The sequence below is a fragment of the Falco punctatus genome (assembly GCF_963210335.1).
Source record: "Falco punctatus genome assembly, chromosome: 9".
NCBI classification, from domain to species: Eukaryota; Metazoa; Chordata; class Aves; order Falconiformes; family Falconidae; genus Falco; species Falco punctatus.
The window spans coordinates 15177493-15200047 of NC_137589.1; the positions used below are offsets into that span (position 1 = coordinate 15177493).

The 22555-nt window shown below is 38.2% G+C and overlaps 1 protein-coding gene across 1 annotated transcript in view; it reads left to right on the forward strand.

The window, feature by feature from the left end:
- BICC1 (BicC family RNA binding protein 1) overlaps window positions 1-22555 on the forward strand; it is a 112525-nt gene that overhangs the window by 39758 nt on the left and 50212 nt on the right. Inside the window, exon 3 of the mRNA XM_080402696.1 lies at window positions 14652-14721. Coding sequence (XP_080258822.1) covers window positions 14652-14721 — 70 coding nt within the window. The remainder of the gene's footprint in view (window positions 1-14651; window positions 14722-22555) is intronic.

A 22555-nucleotide genomic window follows, 5' to 3' on the forward strand; every position in this document is an offset into this window, starting at 1 on the left:
TTTTGGGAAGTATTTATAGGAGTCTTCAGACTGTTGCTCTTGACTGTCAAATGAGTTACTTCTTTGAATGTGGTGTTTGTGCTTAACTGTCTAATACTAGTGTGCATAGAGGAGAGTGTGCCAATAATTCTTCCTTAGGCTTTTATCAAAATGCATAGTGGTTTTCTACTTAGTGAAACAAGGCTAAGCCATAGTACTGTATACTTTATTGTACACATCGTTCGTTTTATGACAGTGTTTTCTCACATTTGTTTAAATATGCTCATAATTCTTGAAGGTGTGTACAAAATATTTTCTCTGTATGGCATTGAGCAGTTTATATATTTGACATGTGTATTTGGATACTTGACTGTTTACTGTAGATATTATGTACCTTACAATTATGTAGTTGTTACTGTAATAACAAAAAAATAGTGTTTTAGATTGAATAGGAAAGCAAAATGTACTAAACTTCAAGTATGTGAATGAGGGTACGCTACTTAGCCATATTAATAATAGATGTAGTGGCTATTTTGACATTAATATATTGTCATATACCTGCCTAATTATTATATAGACACAGTGTGGATGCTGTCATAGGTTAAAGCTGCTTCATTCTGACTGGCATTCTTCTTTGTCTAATCAACTCTATAGTTCAGGTTACTAAGTTTCTAAGTACATACACACAATACTACAGCTAATAAAAACAGATGGAAACTATCTTCTTCGTGAGTTTTCTTTTGTTCAAAAAAAATCTTTGGCTAGTTGCTCACAGCTTACTCACCGTCTCTGTCTGCGCAATTTCCTTTAATCAGGGTTAAGCTTTTTCCTTTCCCATGTGAAATGAATAAGGCACAGTTTCTGGAGGTAGAATGAAGACTCTTTTCATGTGTTTCAGGTTGTGTAGCAAGGAAGAAAGTGATTTGTAGCATTAGAAACACATTGCAAACTAAAGGGGCAAGATACTATGAGAAATTTAATATGAATTCGAAGCTATAGTAAATGTGTGGGAGTTTTTAAGTAGTTTTGAAAATGAGATTTTCTTTAGGGCGTTATTGGCAGGCAACTGGAATGGGGAGGGGAAAAGCATCATTTAAGAGGTACATCAAGAACGGGTGTAACTTGTGTAAATAATGCCACGTACAGCATTTTTTGACAAGCTCTACTCTCCGTGTACTGAAGTTACTGTTTGGTGTGACGGGGGTGAGGTGGAAGCAGTTTTCATATGAGCGCTGAAGTGATGGCAGCAACAAAGCAAAAGTTCAAGAAGGTGATTCCATGTGTTGAGACCTGCAGACCGAGAGGGAGGGGAGAAGAGGCTGGTACTGGACAGAGTGAGACAATGCTGCCAACTTGCAGGCGACTCTTAAGTGGCTGCTGGATCTTGCTTGGTGGCTGGGCAAAGGGGGACAGTATTTGGGGTTTTTTATTAGTTTGCCCTCATACACTCGCAGAGCTGGGCTAAAAGTCAGGGACCTGGCCTGGATTGTTGTTATATATAGTATGCCCTAATGAATCTGTCATGTTTTCAAAGAAAATTAAGTTAATGCAAGGTTTTGGTCTTAAGTAGTCTTTTACTGGTCTTCAAATGTGTGAGCAAGTAGTATTACTTTCTTGGATTTTCAAAATCAAGCAGACTCTTAGTGGATGTGAACTGCTTATATAAGCTTTTAAATTTTAAAGTTTAATAATAACAATTTAAATGTCAAAATGCGTTATTTCACTGACCATTTTAGCAGGACTAAGTGCATGTGCTGCAATTGCCAGTAAGTTACAGAATAAGCCCCAGTTTTTGCCTGCAAGGGACAAATTAAGCTAATATTTCTGCCCTGTCACAGTGGGGAAGCCCCTTCCTCTCCTGAATTAAAATGAAAAGTGGATAAAAGTTTTTTGGTAGCATCACTTCAAAAAAATCTGAAGACTTTGGCATACTTTCTTCTAGTATTTCTAAGTTTAAATACTGCTTCAAAGGAGGGGGGGGACCTAACACGGTCTAATGTGGATTTTTCAAAACCACTGGGAGCTGCTAATGACTTAGCAAGGAGTAAGTAAATAAGGTGATAGTTTTCTCTCTAGAGCTCTCTAATGTCCAGTTCAGTGACAGATAATCTTAAATACACATGGATAGGTTTGCTGTTGTGTGATGCTACTTATGTGAAAGATCCTTGTGGGCCTTGCTCTATATATTATTGACCTAATTTATTCTGTGAATAATACATAATATTAAATGATTACTTGTTCTTTACCGAAAGCCCTTTTTCGGTTGATGGTGGAATTTTTCCATTGAGTTCCATAACATCTGGTTCATGCTTCATAGGCAAGCAAGGCCCTTCCCAGGGAAAGCCAGGACATTGTTCCAAGGACCATGTAATTGATGTAGCACTATAGATCTGCATGGCGCTGTTAAATCAAATGTGAGAAGTTGACGGATCTCTTCGCTGAAGAGTTCATAATACAAAACAGATCAGGGTCAGCCGTGTGGACAGAGGGGAATTTAATGCATTGTCTCTGGTTGCTTCTAGTTCTTGCATCATCAAGTGGGTTTTTTGGTTTTTTTGTTGTTAGGTTTTGGTTTTTTGTTTTTGTTTTTGTTTTTGTTTTTTTTTTTTTTTCTTGAGCACTTGGAAATCTTAGTGCAGATAAACTTTCATTCTGAAACTTCTCAGGGCAAGAGTGTACATCTGGCCTTATCATGGCATGTCAGCAGCATGGTGGGTGGTAGGTGAAGGTTGTGATTTTAGTAGAAGTTGGGTGGAGCTTTTGGGCTAACATGGGGACTGTATGTGCAGAAGGTAGTGTCTAGAAACGATGCACGTGTGGTGCTCTGCCCAGATGCTTGACTCAAGATCAGATGGAAGCTGCTCATTTCAGCATAATTCAGTGCATATATGTGTTAGGCATGGGCTTCTGGAGTATTTCTGAAGGGGCTCCTCAGATCTTCTTTTCCTGGCTTTCAAGAGTTTGTTTGTAGAACTTGGTTTTGTGGAAAGCACAGTATACTACCAGCCAGAAGTAACTTGGTTTTATTGCTGTTGAATGTCTGAGATTATTTAGGTTTTGTGGGGTGTTTGGTTTTGTTTGATGTGTTTGGTGTGGTTTTTTGTGTAGTTTTTTTTTTTTTTTTTTTTTTAGTTTTAATCAAAGAGAAAAGGTGTTAAGAATATACTCCTTTGCACAGTTGCAGACACTTAAGGGTTTTTCAGATATCACTGGATTTAGGCAAAATGTGTGTTTAAATGCTCGTGCTTCTATTGACTGTATACTCGCTTATTCCCTGAAGGGGACGTAATCATGCTTGGAGGTATGAAGATGCAAATGCACTCATGTTGCATGTGTGTACCAGAATGTACATTACCTATTTGTTCAGGAGGCTCTGGCAGCAAAGGCAGTAAGAAAGCTGCTTCAAGCTCTTTTTTTCTAAGATAGTAAAAGAGTTTGTTTTGCAGCATCCTGTGTTTTCACTTGTATCTTCGAAAAACGTTTGTTAGGTTGATCTGGCACAAACCTTCTAACTTTGGCAAAATTCTTGAGTGTGAATATATTGATACAGTGTTTACTTAAACATGAATGCTTTTCTAAGAATACATAATATATACTGATGCACATAGATGTAACTGAAATTGTTATTTTTCTGTCTGTGGTAGGTCAGGCTGCAAGTTGGTCTGTCTTCCTTTTTAATCTCTGAACGTGGAACATGTCGGTAGAGCTTCAAATGTGAATTGCTTAGGGCGTTTTCAGGCATTAAAATATTAATCATTGACCTGAGACTAAGATGTCTCAGGCTGATTATTATCAGTGTTCAGCAGTAACTTCTGAAGGGCTTTCCATGTGTCCTCATCCATGACTTCTCTTGAACTGCCTATTTGTAATTATAGTCTCCCTAAGGCTATATTCCCATTTCTGATGGCAACCGCTCAGCTATTGGTTTCTTTCAGTGCTGTTTATCTTGCTGGTGAGACATCGTGAGTTCATGGTTATTATACTATATCATGGGGTTTGTCTCTGTTTCAACCACAGGAGCAGTTTTGAACTGCAGAAACTGGTTCCACAATGTCCACTTTCTCTGGCTAGAAATCCGTATCTGCGTTAGCGTTAAAAATAACCTCTTCATGTAGAGTTTGGCTCTTAGCATGTGACAAGGATATATTAAGGCCACACATTTCCAGAGCTTGCTTAAAGCACCCGGCTGTGCTAGGCTGTGATGAGAATGCTGGCATGCGCTTCTAATTTACATTGAGCTTCCTCTCATGTAGCTTCCTGGGAAGAGGAAGTGACTGCTCAGAGAGAATGGTATGGATTAGAAAGTTGAAAGAATGTCAGTGGCAGTCAACATTTGCAAGAAATCTTGAGAGAGGTTTGTCTCCCGTTTGGCAAAACCACACCTAGTGGAAAGAAGGAGACTGTTTAGGTTGGATCGTTTTCTCTAAAAAGGTAAATTGAGAATGCTTACTTAACTTTTTGCTTAGTTCAGACAGAGCTAAGTGGTGGGAAGGCTTCATTCTTGTGGAAAACTGCATTAGTCACGTCTCTAGTATAGTAATCATGCTTGGGGGTTTTATTGTTTATTTCATCTTCAGTTTCTTCTATGTTGCTTCTGATATAATAGGGACACCCTTGAGGGTTTACCTGTACTATGAAAATGCTCTCTGATGGGCCTGATCCTTGAAGTGCCCACTGCAGTTGGAAGCCTTAAAACAGCACTGTCCTTGTTGAGTTCCTTGTGAATAATTCCCTTGGTCAGGAACAGTGGCAATTTTGATCGTGTAGTATTATACATAGTGACTGTCTATATCACTGCTTGGAGCTTGTTCTGACTTCCAAGTGAATCGGAGTTTTAGTTGATGATGATGTTCCATTTTATTTTACCTTATTGCTATACTTAATGTTTTGTGCAATATCTCTTGTATTGTAAAGCAAAAGAGAAGGAGCAATTTTGTCACCACAGTCTTGATTGAGATGCCTAATCCTTTACACTCTGAAAACTAAATGCTCTCTGAAAATAGGGGAGAGATTCTGGTCCTCAGAAATACTTGGTCTCTGTCCTTCCCCTCTAAAAACAAAAAATGAAGAGTTGAGTATGAGAATATACAAATCAATAATATGCACTGGGTTCCTGATTTGTAGGGAGGAGACTTGCTGCTTCTGCTTGGAGAGAAGAGCTGCCTGCATATTGGTGTTTCTCACAATGTGCTGTGGGGGCTTCATTGTTAAGTAATAGGGTTTTTTAATTGGATAAATTTCCCCTTATTTATATTATTTGTGTAGAACTCCTTAATGCTGTACACACGGATGCATTTATAGCTTATATTTTGCATGCTTAGATAATCCCTTTACATTATTGACTATACTTTTAGTAATTTATTTTAAATAAAAATACTACAGGTGACTTCTGATTAATATTTCTATTGAGGTTGAACAAAATGTTCAAGTCAAGTAAAGGGGGGACTTTAATGTTTCTCTATAGGTAAGGGCATTTGATCCATAGTTTTCTTCTCATTTAACTTTACTTGCTGTATTTGTAAAGTACAGAGTTCTGTAAACTCTGTAAAAAAAAAAAAAAAAAAAAGGAAAAAAAAAAAAAAAACAAAAACAAAAACCCAAAAACCCCCCACCGTTGCAGAAGGTTCACTTAATGCCGTTTTTGGATGCAGGAACAATGCTGCAATACTTGCTTGCTTAACAAGACCCTTCTTTAAAGAATGATCTTTGCCAGTTCATTTCAGGTAAAGTGAAGGTTAAAAAAAAGTCATGTGTGTGCATGCATGTGTTCTTTTCCCTTCTAAGCTAAAAATGCCTTATTTATATTGTTTCCATTTCCAAAGCCATATCCACATAGATGGCTTTTCCCAACTCTCTTTACAGATTCAGAGCTTTTATTTATAGCTTGACAGTTTGAGTTGTAAAGCTGGTCTTGTTTACTCTGCTGCCTTTATTGCCTTTACATATAATCTGTTAATTACTTTTTGAAGTATTATCAGATGATACTCACTGATCAAAAGTACAAATAAATGAATACATTGCCTATAATGTTAATTTTGTCCTCTAATTTTAGCTTCAATACCACTTCATCCTGCACATGCTTACCTTATTTCTTGATAAAGTCAGTAGGAATAGCTGTGAGTACCTAGTGATTATGGTAAATTTGTTTAGAGTTAATCTGGGCTAGGTTATAGCCCTTGACAACAAACAGCCTACTTGCTGCTTTGCAGAAGTCTCTAAGCCTGTACATGCAGACCACAAAATTACTGGTCATGAGAAGCTGGAGGAAAGCATGTTAGTATTTTCCTTAGCCTAACATGAAGCTGTGTAGAAGTATGTGAATGGGAAACAGGCATGTTTTTCTTCTGTTGCCTTCTTATACCTGAATCTAGATTAGTTGGAAAATTCAAACACTTTAATTTTGTCATTTAACAGTTAACTTAAAATAAAAATCAGTTTAACAAAGATGGACAAATTAGTATGCAAGGATCAAATTTCCACAATATTTAAACAAATTACTTGCAGCAGAAGAATGAAAAAACTATGTATGGCAGTACTGAACCTTATCCATACTGGGTATCCCATATGGTAGTCTCTAAAATAATGTGAATGTTATCCTTTTCAAAGACAAAGTTAGGGGAGAAGGGCTAGCCAAGTAGTCACATAGCGATACTCTTTTATTTTTTTATTTTTTTTTTTTCCCAAAATGTGTTTGGGGGTTCTGACAGTTGGAATATAAAATAGGAAAGTCAGGTACCCCTACCGTCCAAGACACATGCACTGGTGCCCTTGCACTTGGGAAGGCACTTGTTTCATAATGCTCCTTCTTGTGCACAAACTTGCACATCTGGAGCGCAATCCTTGTCATCCCTGTGCATTGTTTTGTTGTGTATTTTTAAGTAGTTTACACTTAATGTACACTATTGGTATCGGCACTCTAAGAAAAAAAAATTATTAAAGGTTTTTCTGCGTTTTCTCACTGTGCTGCCACTCTGCACAGGAGATAGCTTTTTCTGCCACACAGAAGCACAAACTGTGAACTCGAAATGGTGTGTTGGTCTGGAACGTGTGGGTGCCTTGTGGCTATCTGCTGCTGCTTGTGCTCAGAAACAGGACCAGGTTTTGTCATCTCCTCTTTTTTAACTTACATGCTTTATATTTTCTCACCAGCAGTGAAACTGTTCCATTGTCATGTTCTGGGTCCAGTATCTCAAGCGCTTACTCCAGCCTCACCAGTTTCAGAGGATGAATTCACACTGTCGGTTCCTGAGTAACTTTACACAATTCATTTCTGTGTCTTGTTCTTCCTTCCTATCCTTATTCTTCCCCTGCTTTCTCCTCCTCCAACCCCCAGAAAACAACAAACCATTAAATATAATACTCCTGGTTCCAGCTACACCCATAGCTCTGTTCTTGCTGCCAAAACTCATGTTCAGGGATCAGTCATGAGCTCAGATACTGCTGCTTCACTGCTGCTGCATTGGAAGCAGAAGAAATGAGTATCAGCCCATATAGAATGTTTGGCTATTCCAACTCTTCAGTCTTCCTTGCTTTATATAGATATTTTTTTTTATTTTTGTGCAAATGATATTCCATGTTTCAAATAAAATTGTAAGAGCAAACTTGTTTATTTTGCTCTAAATGCGTACATACTGTTCTAATACTACTTCTCTGAAAGCAGAAGATGCAAGATGAACATCTTACGTCTGTGAAACAACATTCAGAGATGGGCAAAAATTTTGTATATTTGTTTTTACTGGGCATCATGAGGTCTGATTTTTAAATTATCACATCACCATTTGGTTAATACTGAATTAGACTGTACATGTAATGGTTTTGTTTTCTAAAATAATATGCTTATTTGGGTGTTAAAATTTTTTAACAAGTAAAATCTGCAATGCTGAATTTTGGCACTTTTTTGTGAGTTAATGATTTGGATAACTACTCCGTTTGCCCTAGTACTCTTGCCTTGTTAACTACATGCAGATTTTGCATCAAAACTGCAACTGTGTTCATGCTGAACTTAATTTGTGTGTCTGTCTTCTTAAAAAGAAATTATTTCTTTTTGTCAATTAAAATATAATTGATGATCATCTGGAACTCCAGACTTCTAAATGTTCTGTGCATAACCCCAGCTTTCATTATGGTTCTTAAAGCTCCGTTCTTCAATGCAAGCTTATACTTTTTCTTATTCAGTTCGCTTTAGAAATACTTGTTGAGTTGCCTGTTTACTTTTTGTGGCTACTTTGAGCTAAAGCAGTTGGAGCCCTTGGTGTATGAAAACTGGATACTTAAGCAGAAACTTTTGGTATCAAACGCAGCTTCTGTGCATTTGTAAATGATGGTGGGTAAGGACATGTATCTGTCTTAAAATGAGTGTTTGTGTCTACTAACAAGACATTTCACATGTAGCTGAGATTAAGACAGTGCTGCATGTCAGTTTTCCCCTCTTTCCCCATTTGCTTTTTCCTCTGACTTGTTATGTTAGCATTGCTTCAAACTACTTTCAATTTTAAACTTCATATTGCTTGGAAAATCACATCTTATTTGGTCATACCTTTTTGTCTTGCTGGAAAACTACTTCATACAAAGAAATCGTCTCTGAGATCTGTAAGTGTAGGGTTGAGAATGCCATGAAGAGTGAATCTAAAGGTAATTCAGAATATAGTTTGGGCCCCATCTTGATTGTATGGTTTGTGGTATATTTTTTTTTTTTTTTGTCAGTACACAGAGGCAGTTTCTGAGGGAAAACCAAGATCCAACAGGTATATTTGCCTATAGCGTTGTCTTTTGCTCTGTCACTTAACCCGTTGAAGAAAGAACCTTCCCCCAGTGCACCAGAGGGAACTGGTTCACTTTTAGAAGTGCTGATTAATTTAGAAGAATCACTGCTGTGTTCTCTTTGCTGCTTCTCATCCACCTCTGTGTTCTATGCTGCCTCAGAGAGAATAGTTCTTATTTTCGTGGATATGATCACCTTTAGCTATTAAGTTTAATTTCCTTTCGTATAAAAAAAAATAACCGGTCTGCTAAAATACCTCATGCGGCATGTCCTGCTTTCAGCATTTGTCACCTGGCTCATGAACAGGATTTGCAGTCTGCTTACAAGAAGTGGAGCATTGTCTCTGAAATATACCAAGTAGCAAAGGAGTTAGTGCTCTCTGAGGATTTGTTTTGTTTGATAGTTGAAAATAAGGTACTCTTGCAGTACTCAAATGTTTAGATGTGTGTAGTGCCATTGATGATGTTGATGTAAACCTAAATGTTTCTGTTTGTTTTTAACCTGCACAGAGGAAAACCTAGGAAAAAAAATCTTTGAAGATAACCTCAGCTGTTCAAAACATGACACAGACAGATAAATAAAAACCACTGGTGGGCATACAGTTTCATTTCTTTCTAGGATTTTTACTAGCGTGAAAAAATCTGTGCATCTACCAAATATGTTATTGTGTATTTAAAAAAAAAAGTTCTTGAATATAGATTAAGATAAACATGTACCTGTTCTAAAAATAGAATTTAAATGTGTTTACAAGATTTTTAACATCTATGCTTATTCATTATTTAAGTACTCTACAAGTTAAAACACTGTCTGTATCTTCTGTTGTATTAAGGAAGGTTAAACTGAGGATGCTAATTCCTTGCATAAAGCCTCGCGTAACAAACTGGCTTTTTTTGACAGTTATGCTTGCAGCTTTGAGAGTTACTTTTGTCACTTCTGTTGGAATGAGCTCATTGCTGAGCTAAAGCTGCGAAAACCAATTGCAGAAACTTACTGGCATATGCAGGTTCCCCTCTTAGCTTTTACTTTTCCTTTCACTGTGAATAAGGACTGAAGCGGAAATGGCCAAGATGTGTGAATCCCCAAGGTGGGAAGATCAGAAATAGACACCTTATCACTACCTACAAAGAATACTACTGTCATTTAATGTGCTTGTTTGAAATGAAGAAAGGTCTGTTTGATATGTTGTTCTTTTTCATCTACTCTGTGTAAAAATACTTCCTTTGACTTTTGAAATGCTTGTGGGCTTCTGGGGAGTTTGGGTTGGTTGGTTTTTTTGCATTCAGGGCATTCCAGTTTCCATCCAAAATCAGCTAAACAAAAATTACAACGTAAGGAAAAAATAATTTCTTACTGTCTTAATGTAAAAACTCCCCAAAGTGCTTAAACTATAAATTTTTCAAGCTGGAATACAAGGAAGCCAAAAGCTTTTCTTCCAGCTGCCTTAGAGCTAGATGTTTTTCTTCTGAAGGCCCAGTGATTTGTAACTAGAGCCAATTCTTTCAGGGTCACGGCACAGTCTTATTTGTGTTGTTGGTATCTTCCACTATCTTGTGTCATCTTCTGTATGTTCTCCACTGAGAACAGCTTACATATTTTGGCTGTGTAAACACTACTGTTTCTCGTGGGGAAAGGGCAAGGAGGGGAGATGTAGGTAGATGATTTCTTAGGGTTTCCCGCATTTTGAGAAGAAGCAAGAGATTATTTACTACAGGATTAAATCTTGCTGCCAAATATGCTTGCTCTCTTTGGTCAGTTGAACCCTCAAGGCGAGGAGAGTTACGGATTAGTATAAACCCTATTTCTTTATATGAATAGGGAAGCCGAAGCAGAGGTGCTATTCCGCAGAGATCTCGGTGGAAATGCAGCCTAGGGATGATTGAATCTAAGTGTTATGTAACTGAAGTATTTACACAATTAAAATACATGTATTATACATATATTACTTGTAAATTGAGTTCTGTTTTGTTCTTTTGAGAGCAGTACTGCTGTTTTCAGGGTATGTGGCACGACACTGAGTATTCACTAAGAAAACTATTCCACTACAACATGCAGTTGAGGTTTTTATGGAATGATTCCAAATTTGTTTCAGGAAGAAAAATGAAATCCTGGCACTGAAAACTGCCTGGCTTAGAATGGTAAAACAGAACTAAAAGTTGATGCAGCAGTCATCTACGCTCTGCAGAGTTTTACTGTCACAGTTTTCGACATCTTTACCTTCAAGTTTAAAAGCTGTAGTAAAAACTCAGTTTCTTGTTTTCTAGAGCTCTGTGACACTCCTGCTACTACAATAAATAAATAATAAAATAAATACAATAAATAGTTTTAAAAGTAGCCAATATAGTTCAAACTTTTCTTAAGGGTTCCTATGAAAGCCCCAATTTCTCAAATAAAACCAGAAGTTACTTTTCATTACAAACCTTTTTAGGCAGTTAAAATTCTCAAATTGTTTTACAGGCAAGATAAATTATTTTCACTGGTTAAAAAAAAAAAAAAATGCTACAGCAAAAACTATTTTCCTTTTTTTTTTCCCTACATAATATGTGGTTTTCAAAATTCTGGAAAAGATGATTATTGCAATCAGCTTGGAATTCATCATAAATTTTACTGCTTGGAGTTGAAAGCCAGCGCATACTCTTAAGCATTTTTATACTTCAATAAATGCATTTCATTTAAATGCATCCAGACTTCTTTTTTTTTTTTTTTTTTTCTTTCCAAACTGCCCGAGACAGCAGATAAACTTTTCTTTGTAGTGACCAAACTGAGTCGTCTTTTTTGGTCTAATGTGGTAATTTCTAGCATTGCATTCTCCAAAGAGCTTAAGGATATTAGGTAGCCAAATCTCAGTGGCTGACAGTCAGACTACTTTCCCTTTGAAGATCTCATATGCATCTTTCTCTTAAGTCCCCAGTATGTGTGCATCTCTGAAGTTGTGGGTTTGCATTTTGTTTTGGTTCAGTATGAGAAATGGGGAGGATTTAATTTCTTTAAAGCGGAAGTCTTCAAATTTTATTCAGAGGGTAAAGGACTGATGGGATGCAATACTTGTCTTCAATAACACTCATTCACTCCTCCTGTCTCCCCTCTTGTGGTTCCTTTTAGGTCTTTAACTCAGTCCTGCTCCATTCTTTGTTTTAGCATCTCCCTGCCTCTTTTAGATAATGCCTTCCTGTTTTCTGTGTATTTCATCGCCTGTTGCACAATTAAAAATAATCCTGGCCCAAATCCTTCTATCTCACAGAAGTGAATTCTTTGATAGAGCTTTTTTCACATCTTGGTTGGAAAATTGTGGAAAGTATGTGTATGTTGCCGATAGAATTTCACCCTCCTGGAAATGTCTTATTTCAGCTGTAACTTATTATCCAATAGTTGCTGAAACCAAAAATATAGTATAATGAAGTCTGGCTGACACTTTCAGTTCTTCCATGTGGTATACTAATCTGGAAGTTGTTGTGATGCCCTAGGGATTTGGATGTAGAAGATAAGAATTCAGAAGTGCTAGAGAAGTCTGCCTTAGTTCTGAATTATACTGTCATGGAAAACTTACTGGTATCGTAGCTGTTTTCTTAATCCATTCATTTTCTTTTTGGAAGTGGCTTTGCTAATTATTTTGGGATTTTATATTTTTGATATTGCTTACACTTGTTGCAGATGACTAGAAGGACTAAAACGTACTGCTTTGCTTAATACCCCCCTGACCCCCTTAGGGGAGTTGAGTTTTTTGGGTAGCGTCTGCTTTTTGTGTATTGCAATTATTTGTTTCAGCAATCAAAAGAGCACAATTATTTTTTAGTCCTCCTGAGGAAATTGAACAAATACTCTAATATATACAGGAGGAACCAGACTTTGAGAGTTGCCATCTGAAATACACCTCTGCTTATGCTTTCCTACCTCTCTCCTATTTACAGCGAACAAATTATTTTAGTTCTTCTGACTTATGGCTTCTAGCTTACAGCCCAAGTTTAGAGTGAGCACTTGTTTACTTGTTACCATTACATGCATTAAATAATCTCCTCAATACTTACTACCCTCTGTATCTTTACAAAGACTCAATGTCTAAAATAGTTTGACCCAGCAGACAGAGGGTAGTGGTTACTCCTGCCTGCTCGGTTACTGCAAGGCTGCGTACGGAGTACTTGGTCCAGTTAAGTCTCCCTCAGCCTAAGAAAGATCCTGACAAGCAGGAGTGACTCCAGTGGATGATCACCAGTTTGATCAAGGGCCTGGAGCAGTTGATCTACAAACACAAGCTGAGAGCAGGGTTTGTTCAGCACGGAGGAGGTGAGGTCAAAGAGGAGTCTAGTAGTAGGCTTCAGCTACCCTATGGGTGATTAGAAAGTGGACTGAGTCAAGCTCCTCCTAAAAGGGCATGGGTAATGATGACCAAAGGGTAAGCCAAGGATAACTTGACCAGATAAGAGAAAATAATTTCTCAGTAAAAGTGGCCACAAGAGGCTGTGGCATTGCCTTCCTTTGAGGTAATGAGAGCGTGAAGGGCAAGGGTCTGAGCAACCTGACCTAACTTTGCACTTGGCCTTGTTGTGAGCATGAGCTTGGACTTACATGACTTCATTTCTTTCTTCCCTTTCTTCCCAATGTCTGTGATTGTAGGACCCCTTCTAATTGACGTTAGTCAAGCTGAGCAAACTGATTGCTATTAATCTTTCATAATAAGCTACTGAAATTCTCAAAGGAGTGAGGACCCTTTTGCTTGCTGCTGTGCAAAATGTTGGCCGTGTGTGAACAGAACTGGACAGTTCCAGGTGAAAATTCATCAGGGCCTTCCATAATCAACATGTATTAAAAACTGCCTTGTCTGATGCAGCCTACCATGACATTTAATAGATGCATCTTCTTGGCATCCTACAACCATCTTGTCATGCACTAATGTGAGCATATCTTTCTCATCTCTTCAGGTCCTCATAATGATGAGATACTCTCTTCTTACTCATAATAATCAGATACTCTCATATCTCAAATTTGAGAGGTATGATCTCATCATACGTATTGATGAGATCTCAATATAAGAGAAGATCTTTGTCTCAGTAGACATGCCCACCCTTTTTTAGAACTGAATTTCAATTCATATATATGTATTTGATGTCATTCAGTTCCTTCTGTATTACTACCAAATGTCTTAGTGATGCACTATAACTCTGTGCAAGTATTAAATTTCAGTGTAATATGTCTATGGGTAGTGGATTTTTTCACTAAAGCAAAAGGTGGCAACAGAATGAGAGTTTATTTGAGCCAAATGACTAGATGGATTTCAAAGTATAAGTGTGTGTGTAGGGTTTTTCCCTGTTGGCTGGTTGGAGATTTACACATAGGTTGCACACTGTGTTGTAACAAATGCTGTCAAATCTCTACTCTGAACTGCTAAACCAGGAAGTAAAATTTTTAGTCTGGATAGGTTTACAATGAAAGATTCCTTTCAGGTAAAGGGGGGGGAACAAAACCAAACAAAAACCAACAACCTGTGAAGGCAAAGCAATGTATCTTGACTTACGGAGACTCAAAAGGACTTGATTTAAATTTGACTGGCTTTACTTAGAAACCATTTTAAGATAACTACAGTAGAATAAAAATATTTCTTTAAAGCTTTGAAATTCCCTCTGAGATGGACACAGAGCATGCCGTAGCTAGTCGTGGTCATTTGAAATTTGTAGAAACTGCTGAGCACCTTGGTTTGCTCTTTGGATTTCTCTTGAGTGATCAGAACTCAGCTCTACCTATCGTCAGACAAAAATTCTTCTCAAGAAAGCAAGAGAAGTAGTTAATGACTTGAGCTATTTATAAGTGATGGTAGTCAACAGAATTAAAAACGGTAAATGTCATCTCTTCCAAAAAGAACTTTTGACTTTGTAGGAGAAAAATAAAAACTTAATTTTTCATAAATGCTTTTTTTTAACAGATTATGGAAGAAACAAATACACAGATTGCTTGGCCATCAAAGTTGAAGATTGGAGCAAAATCGAAAAAAGGTATTTTGTTTTGTTACTTTTATGGGGTGGGATTGGAGTAGTAAAAACACAGAATAAGCAATCCTGTGTTTAGAGTCACTATACCAATATTGGACACACCTGAAATATTTTCACTTCAGTCTGCTGTTTTTATAAGAATTTCTTGTTGATGTTCTCTCAGCGATATATAGATACCAGACAGACAAACCCATTTTAAGTAGCTTGCGCTTCTAGAAGTACTGTATCATCAATACGATTGTGCTTCCTGTCTTAACCGTGTGTGTTTTCTTCTGTATGATTCTGCATCTAATCTGAACAGTTTCTTTCCTTTACAGCAGCCAAAGTCAGTTAACCTTTCTGGTAACAGTGTGGATTAGTGGGTGTTCTCTGGGGTTTTTTGTTCCTTTGTAGAGCACAAAGATGTGTGTTGGTCAAACCGGGTTAGAAGAATATACTCATTGTGTCTCTGACGGAGGTGGTCTGAGTGCTTTTTTAGTTTCTTTAAGAAACCTAAGTAGAGCTGTTACTTTGGAATGGCCAATATTATGTGTTCTAAATGATGCTTCTTTTGGAAGTACAGCCTATTAATGTGAACCAAGTATACAATGTGAAACATCTCTTGTTGAAGTAAGCCTCCTAGTTCTGTTATGAAAGAATCACAGCTGTGACTGAATCAAAGTAATACTTAAATCCTCTTCTGCAGGAAAAATGAAATTGGGAACGATGATTTAACACCGCATGTATTTCTTTTCAGGCTGATACATACTAAGACCCAAGAAAGTAGAGTTCAAATGATTTATCTGGAAGTTATGTTTAGAATGTATAGGTAGAGATGTGGGCTAGCAACCTTTGTAAATGAAGAAGGTCACATGAGAAGAAAAATTATCTCTTCAGAAGGGTGCAGGTTTAATGATATTTCTGTGGTATAAAGTAAGATTCATTCTCTGAGGTACTTTCCCACATGGCATTGAAACACAAATTGATTATCCTTCCCCCATGGAAAAAGAAAAAGAATCACACTTGAGCGGGGAAAAGTGGAGAAGGAATCCAGACTTTAAAAAATGCAGGTGTCGTATGTATGTATATATTCCTGTGTGAGAGTGATAAGGTCTCTGTGCAAACCTGTGCTCTGCCTGTGGCGTTCTACACGCTTTCTGCCTGAGGTGCTATGAAGTGGTACATAGGTACAGCTCCTCAGGAAACTGAGGCAGGTTAGTTTTTGTTTATGTTTTTGTGTTTTTTTTTTTCTTTTGAGGGGACAAAAGAATAAAGCAGTACCTGCATTTGTTTTCTTTCAAATTCAAATGACCCTGGTCCTGAAGATTAAAAACATGGATGAAAGGCTATGAAAAGAAGGGTCAGAGAGGTGCCTGGTTAGGCTTCTGGACTGGTACACAGGTGCAGCTTTATATGTAGATTATTTTAACCTCTTTATTGGTGATCTCAAGGAGAAGATAATATTAGATTGGTGGTGAAGCTCTATCAATATATGGAATTAATTTTAATACCAGGGGAAATACAATGGCTTAAAGTTATGAGCTGATAGTAGAACTAAAAATTGAAGAGAGGGAACACACAATACAGCTGGGCATACTGTGTGCATTTGTAGTGGAAATTATTATCCTGGAAAGTCTCTCTGCCAAAAGAAACTTTAGATAGTGATAGGCTGCAAACTAGGTATTTTAGTGTAGCATATTGCTATTTAAAATGATGTTTCAAATGCCTGTGAACTGCAGGGTGGCTCTAGAGTGAAGACTTTTGCTTTCTGGCTAGCTTTGCTCTGGGACGTTGTATGTATATACACCTAAAAGAGTAAAGTACAATATGTACACAGAGAACCTCTTAACCTGGAGGTTCCTATTTCTTGTGAAACAAAGTGTAGTTTATATGTTCTGTTTACACTGGATATCAATTGTTTGCAGTTTTGTAACTTGCCATTTGCAGCTACAACAGCTGTTTATATAGGGAAAATATTCTGAGTGTTTAACATACTCTAGCTTCATTTAATGACGTTTTGTGATTGAGAAGAGAGTCTGCAAGAAATAGCTGTCTGCCTCTCTGGGGACTTGAACTTCATAACGTGCTCTTTCCCTGTCCACTTGGCTGGGAAATGAATGCTTGATAAGCAGGCACTGAGTGAGGGAGAAGCAGTTACCGATGCACAGTCTTGTACCCCAGCCATACACTGTACCCTATCATAATCAAGTGATACCAGATTTTTCATATCATGTTCCAAGATAATCTGCTTACAGATTCAGTAGCTTCACATTCTGTGGATATATGTTGTGGCCTTTGGTCATTCACAGCTCTCCTCCCAAAATATGAGGAAACACAATCATTAGGAAGACATTTCTAGCTGTGCTGTTATTTCTGTCATGTTGTTCAGTCCATTATGAAACACTAAAGGAGGCTTAATGTAGTGTTCTTCTCGGTGCTGTTGTCAGTTTTTAATTTGAGATCATCGATACTAAATCATTAAGGACAGAGTACATGTTATCTTTCCAATTACAACACAGGTACTGAAATTTGCAGACAAGGTGTGCATAATAAGGTTCAGCAAGGATCTGAAGGTTTAAGTTCTGTACGAGACCCAGAATGTTTTTATGATCTTGTGGAAAAAAAATTACTGTCATGAAGCTGAAGCACTAACAGTAGATGGCCTGCAAGTTGCTAAATTGTTTCTGTTCTGTGTTATACGGATTACAACTTTTAAATTGATTGTGAAATACTATATATTGAGTATTGTAGTGGTAATTCAGTAACTCAAACTTGATAAATATTTTCTGAGATTTTTTTTTAATTTGAAAAGACTAATGTCTGGATTTAGCATATGCAGAATTTTAAAAAGTTGCTAATTAAAATTTATTGTTTAATTAGAATTAAATAATAAGTTATCAACTCTAACAGATTTATAAAGACGAAAACAGGAATTTCCTGGCTTTAATGAACACCAGCTGCTGCAGTCTTGTTCTAGTAATGAGGGGTGATGAGGGTTAAAGTATTTTGAAATTCATGTTTAGAAAACACACAAGCAGATATAAATCTTCCAGTAGTATCTTTAAGCAAGCCATTTGTTCAGGTTGACAGGGAGATCCCATAACATTAAGGCTTCAGAGAAGGAAGTGAAACAATTTAAAATGGTTCTGTAATGACAGATTCCTGTCTAGCAGTAATGAAACAATTGGCATTGGCACAGCCTGCCCCGCTTTGCATGCGTGCTGTAGAGTTCAGGGCATACCAAAATCTCATGTCTGGAGGTTTCAGATCATCTGTAGTCCAACAAATTAAAGATCAAACTGAGAGACACTAACTTCTCTATCCATTCCTCTCTTGCTCTCAACATACTTTTCTACTCTGTTATGGTTACTGCTCCTTAGGAATGCTATTAATTAACTTCTAAAGATTTATTCAGTGGTATACAAGTTTACAGTAGATTGCCAAATCCTAAATGGTCAGATGCTATAGTTACACAAACATTTTCAAAGCAGGCATAAGCTAACATTATTTCCCTTTCCTTTCCCAAAATACTGACCTGTCCTGCTCTCCTGTTCTTGTTGTCCAGCCCTTTCTGCTGTGCTGGCGCTGGTGCTTATAATGTCACATAGCTGACCAGGCTGGCTTAGAACAAACCATGGATAATTTCTACCACTGGAGGGCTGGTGGGGTGTTGTGCATTTGCTAGCTGTTTGAACCCTAGCTGCTTTAAGCCAAACTGTGTCCTCAGTCTTCTACATCGTATGGTTGTATGAGTCTGTAATGCTTAATGCACTGGGAGCAGATGAACATTGTGTTGTTCAGCATGGTGTTTGTTGATGGCAATTTAAGGTCCTCTTTAGGAACTTTAAAAAATGAGTATATGTGAGTTTAAGTTTCATCCGTATTACTTACTCTTTATTTTCTCCTTTTAGATTTCCCACCCCCCTCTATACAGGTGCGTGCTGTTCTATTTCAATAGCTGTAAAGAAGTTATGGGGATGTGAATGTGCTCAGAATGCAGACAGCCTTGAAATAGCATTTGGATAACAACCAATATAAGAATCATTTCAGCTCCTGGAAACTTAGTGGCTCTAGGCAGGAATTTGTTCATCGAGTTGGAGCAGGGGAAATTTTGGGAAATTAAAAAAAGTGGTAAGGAGAAACGCAAAGTAAATGGAGCTTACAGAGCATGGGTAGCTCCGATGTCTCTTTCACCATTCACTTCTAAAAAGGGCAGCTTTTACTGAACTTCTGTCACTCTTTTTTTTCTTCCTGTTCTTCCCATAATTTTATTCCTCTTCTGCTTTCTCCAGATTAGTCTCCAGCTCTTTATCTGCATCATCTGTTGAAGTTACCCACTCCTTTCTGTCTGTCTTTCTGTCTGTCTTTCTGTCTGTCTTTCTGTCTGTCTTTCTGTCTGTCTTTCTGTCTGTCTTTCTGTCTGTCTTTCTGTCTGTCTTTCTGTCTGTCTTTCTGTCTGTCTTTCTGTCTGTCTTTCTGTCTGTCTTTCTGTCTGTCTTTCTGTCTGTCTTTCTGTCTGTCTTTCTGTCTGTCTTTCTGTCTGTCTTTCTGTCTGTCTTTCTGTCTGTCTTTCTGTCTGTCTTTCTGTCTGTCTTTCTGTCTGTCTTTCTGTCTGTCTTTCTGTCTGTCTTTCTGTCTGTCTTTCTGTCTGTCTTTCTGTCTGTCTTTCTGTCTGTCTTTCTGTCTGTCTTTCTGTCTGTCTTTCTGTCTGTCTTTCTGTCTGTCTTTCTGTCTGTCTTTCTGTCTGTCTTTCTGTCTGTCTTTCTGTCTGTCTTTCTGTCTGTCTTTCTGTCTGTCTTTCTGTCTGTCTTTCTGTCTGTCTTTCTGTCTGTCTTTCTGTCTGTCTTTCTGTCTGTCTTTCTGTCTGTCTTTCTGTCTGTCTTTCTGTCTGTCTTTCTGTCTGTCTTTCTGTCTGTCTTTCTGTCTGTCTTTCTGTCTGTCTTTCTGTCTGTCTTTCTGTCTGTCTTTCTGTCTGTCTTTCTGTCTGTCTTTCTGTCTGTCTTTCTGTCTGTCTTTCTGTCTGTGTGTCTGTGTGTCTGTGTGTCTGTGTGTCTGTGTGTCTGTGTGTCTGTGTGTCTGTGTGTCTGTGTGTCTGTGTGTCTGTGTGTCTGTGTGTCTGTGTGTCTGTGTGTCTGTGTGTCTGTGTGTCTGTGTGTCTGTGTGTCTGTGTGTCTGTGTGTCTGTGTGTCTGTGTGTGTCTGTGTGTCTGTGTGTCTGTGTGTGTCTGTGTGTCTGTGTGTCTGTGTGTGTCTGTGTGTGTCTGTGTGTGTCTGTGTGTGTCTGTGTGTGTCTGTGTGTGTCTGTGTGTGTCTGTGTGTGTCTGTGTGTGTGTGTGTGTGTCTGTGTGTGTGTGTGTGTCTGTGTGTGTCTGTGTGTGTGTCTGTGTGTCTGTGTGTGTGTCTGTGTGTGTGTCTGTGTGTGTGTCTGTGTGTGTGTCTGTGTGTGTGTCTGTGTGTGTGTCTGTGTGTGTGTCTGTGTGTGTGTCTGTGTGTGTGTCTGTGTGTGTGTCTGTGTGTGTGTCTGTGTGTGTGTCTGTGTGTGTGTCTGTGTGTGTGTCTGTGTGTGTGTCTGTGTGTGTGTCTGTGTGTGTGTCTGTGTGTGTGTCTGTGTGTGTGTCTGTGTGTGTGTCTGTGTGTGTGTCTGTGTGTGTGTCTGTGTGTGTGTCTGTGTGTGTGTCTGTGTGTGTGTCTGTGTGTGTGTCTGTGTGTGTGTCTGTGTGTGTGTCTGTGTGTGTGTCTGTGTGTGTGTCTGTGTGTGTGTCTGTGTGTGTGTCTGTGTGTGTGTCTGTGTGTGTGTCTGTGTGTGTGTCTGTGTGTGTGTCTGTGTGTGTGTCTGTGTGTGTGTCTGTGTGTGTGTCTGTGTGTGTGTCTGTGTGTGTGTCTGTGTGTGTGTCTGTGTGTGTGTCTGTGTGTGTGTCTGTGTGTGTGTCTGTGTGTGTGTCTGTGTGTGTGTCTGTGTGTGTGTCTGTGTGTGTGTCTGTGTGTGTGTCTGTGTGTGTGTCTGTGTGTGTGTCTGTGTGTGTGTCTGTGTGTGTGTCTGTGTGTGTGTCTGTGTGTGTGTCTGTGTGTGTGTCTGTGTGTGTGTCTGTGTGTGTGTCTGTGTGTGTGTCTGTGTGTGTGTCTGTGTGTGTGTCTGTGTGTGTGTCTGTGTGTGTGTCTGTGTGTGTGTCTGTGTGTGTGTCTGTGTGTGTGTCTGTGTGTGTGTCTGTGTCTGTCTGTGTCTGTCTGTGTCTGTCTGTGTCTGTCTGTGTCTGTCTGTGTCTGTGTGTCTTTCTTTTGCTGCTCTTATTTTGTCACCTGTTCTTTCGTTTGTTGTCTCTGTTTTTACGGTTTGTTTGCTTTGTGTTTGTTTTTCTAGGTTTTCCCTTCCTCATGTTACTGATGCATTTTAAATTGGTTTAAGAAAAAGACAATCCAGTCCATGTTCTGTTGGTGCATTTTTTCCTCACCTTGTTTTACTTAGTCTTTCATCTACTCTCTTCAGAAGTAAAGCTTAATTAACTTTTTAAAACTTAAACTAGTTTTTGTTATCAAAACGATTACTACATGCTACTTCTCATTAGCATATCTCAAAGGCACTTACATGGTGCATCAAATTCATATCTAAGGAGAATAGCAGGAGGGGAGGAAACACAGCGGCACTGAAGACATGAGAAGGAAGGCAGCCATAACTAGTTGTGGGCACTGCTAGAATCCATTGCGTGGCAGTTTGGTTTCATACTTTTCTGTAAACTTTGCCTTTTGCAAGCAGAATCCAGTACTTCCTTCTTTGCATCTTAAACTGCTGAGACAATACGCAAAATAAAGTTATCAACTGTAATACTGTATTTGAGGCAAATAACTACTGAGAGACTAAAACCAAACTAGGAAAATAGTGCTCCCATTTATTTGAACGTTGTGTAGCCACAAGGGAAAAGCTTTGCACATTCCAGGAGGCATTATGATAAAAGCTAGAGGCTTACTACTTTTGTTAAAGCAGAAATGTCACTACATGGTGAACTTAAGGCCAAAGTTGCATGCAAGTTACTGCCTTAGATATCAAGAGTAAGCTAAAATGTAATCTCTGTTTGTTGCTTCAGACCTTTAAGCCAACTTTCAACTGTTTCCCAATATTGTAATAAAAGCTGAAGTTTACATTAAGAGAGGAAGAAGGGAGGGAGAGAAGATGTGGTGTCAGACTGCAGCCTTACGAATGTGTGCAAATACAATGCTGGGTTATTTAGACTCCTGGCATGGGTTTTCTGATAAATCTCAAATCTGTTTTTATGATTTTCAGATATTTTTTTTCTCTTTACAAATACTGAATTTTCTCAATGTAGTTTGTCAGCAAAAATCTTTAAAAAGTGGAAACTGCTTTGGATGCTAAATCTCTTATAGTAAAATATCATACATGGAGAAGTGGTTAACAAAGAGCAGTTCAGCATTGTACTTGCCAATTTTTAGTGTCCCATGTGCAGACACTTCATAATTTACACACGTGTTCCATGGAGAGATTACATCATTTCTTAAAATATAAATGCTTTCCTGAGTGTTATGCAATATTGATTTCAATATTGGAACGGAGCTGAATCCCACATTTGTACAAAGCAGAGACTGCCTTTCTCACGTAGAAATTTCAGTGAAATACATGGCAAAGAAAACCTCTGTGGCTTACACCTCAAATTGTTTGTTCCAATGTACTAATGGATGCAAGTAAGGCATTGTCAGTGGTTGTGTTCAAACCCAACATTTAATGATGAAATGTCAGTGGAAATCTAAGAGTTAATAATCCCATGTAGCATTATTCTGTAGGAGTTATGTGAGCTTTAAACAGCAACATAACCTCTTCTAGTTTGTCTGGAGGTTACTGGATTCTCTCT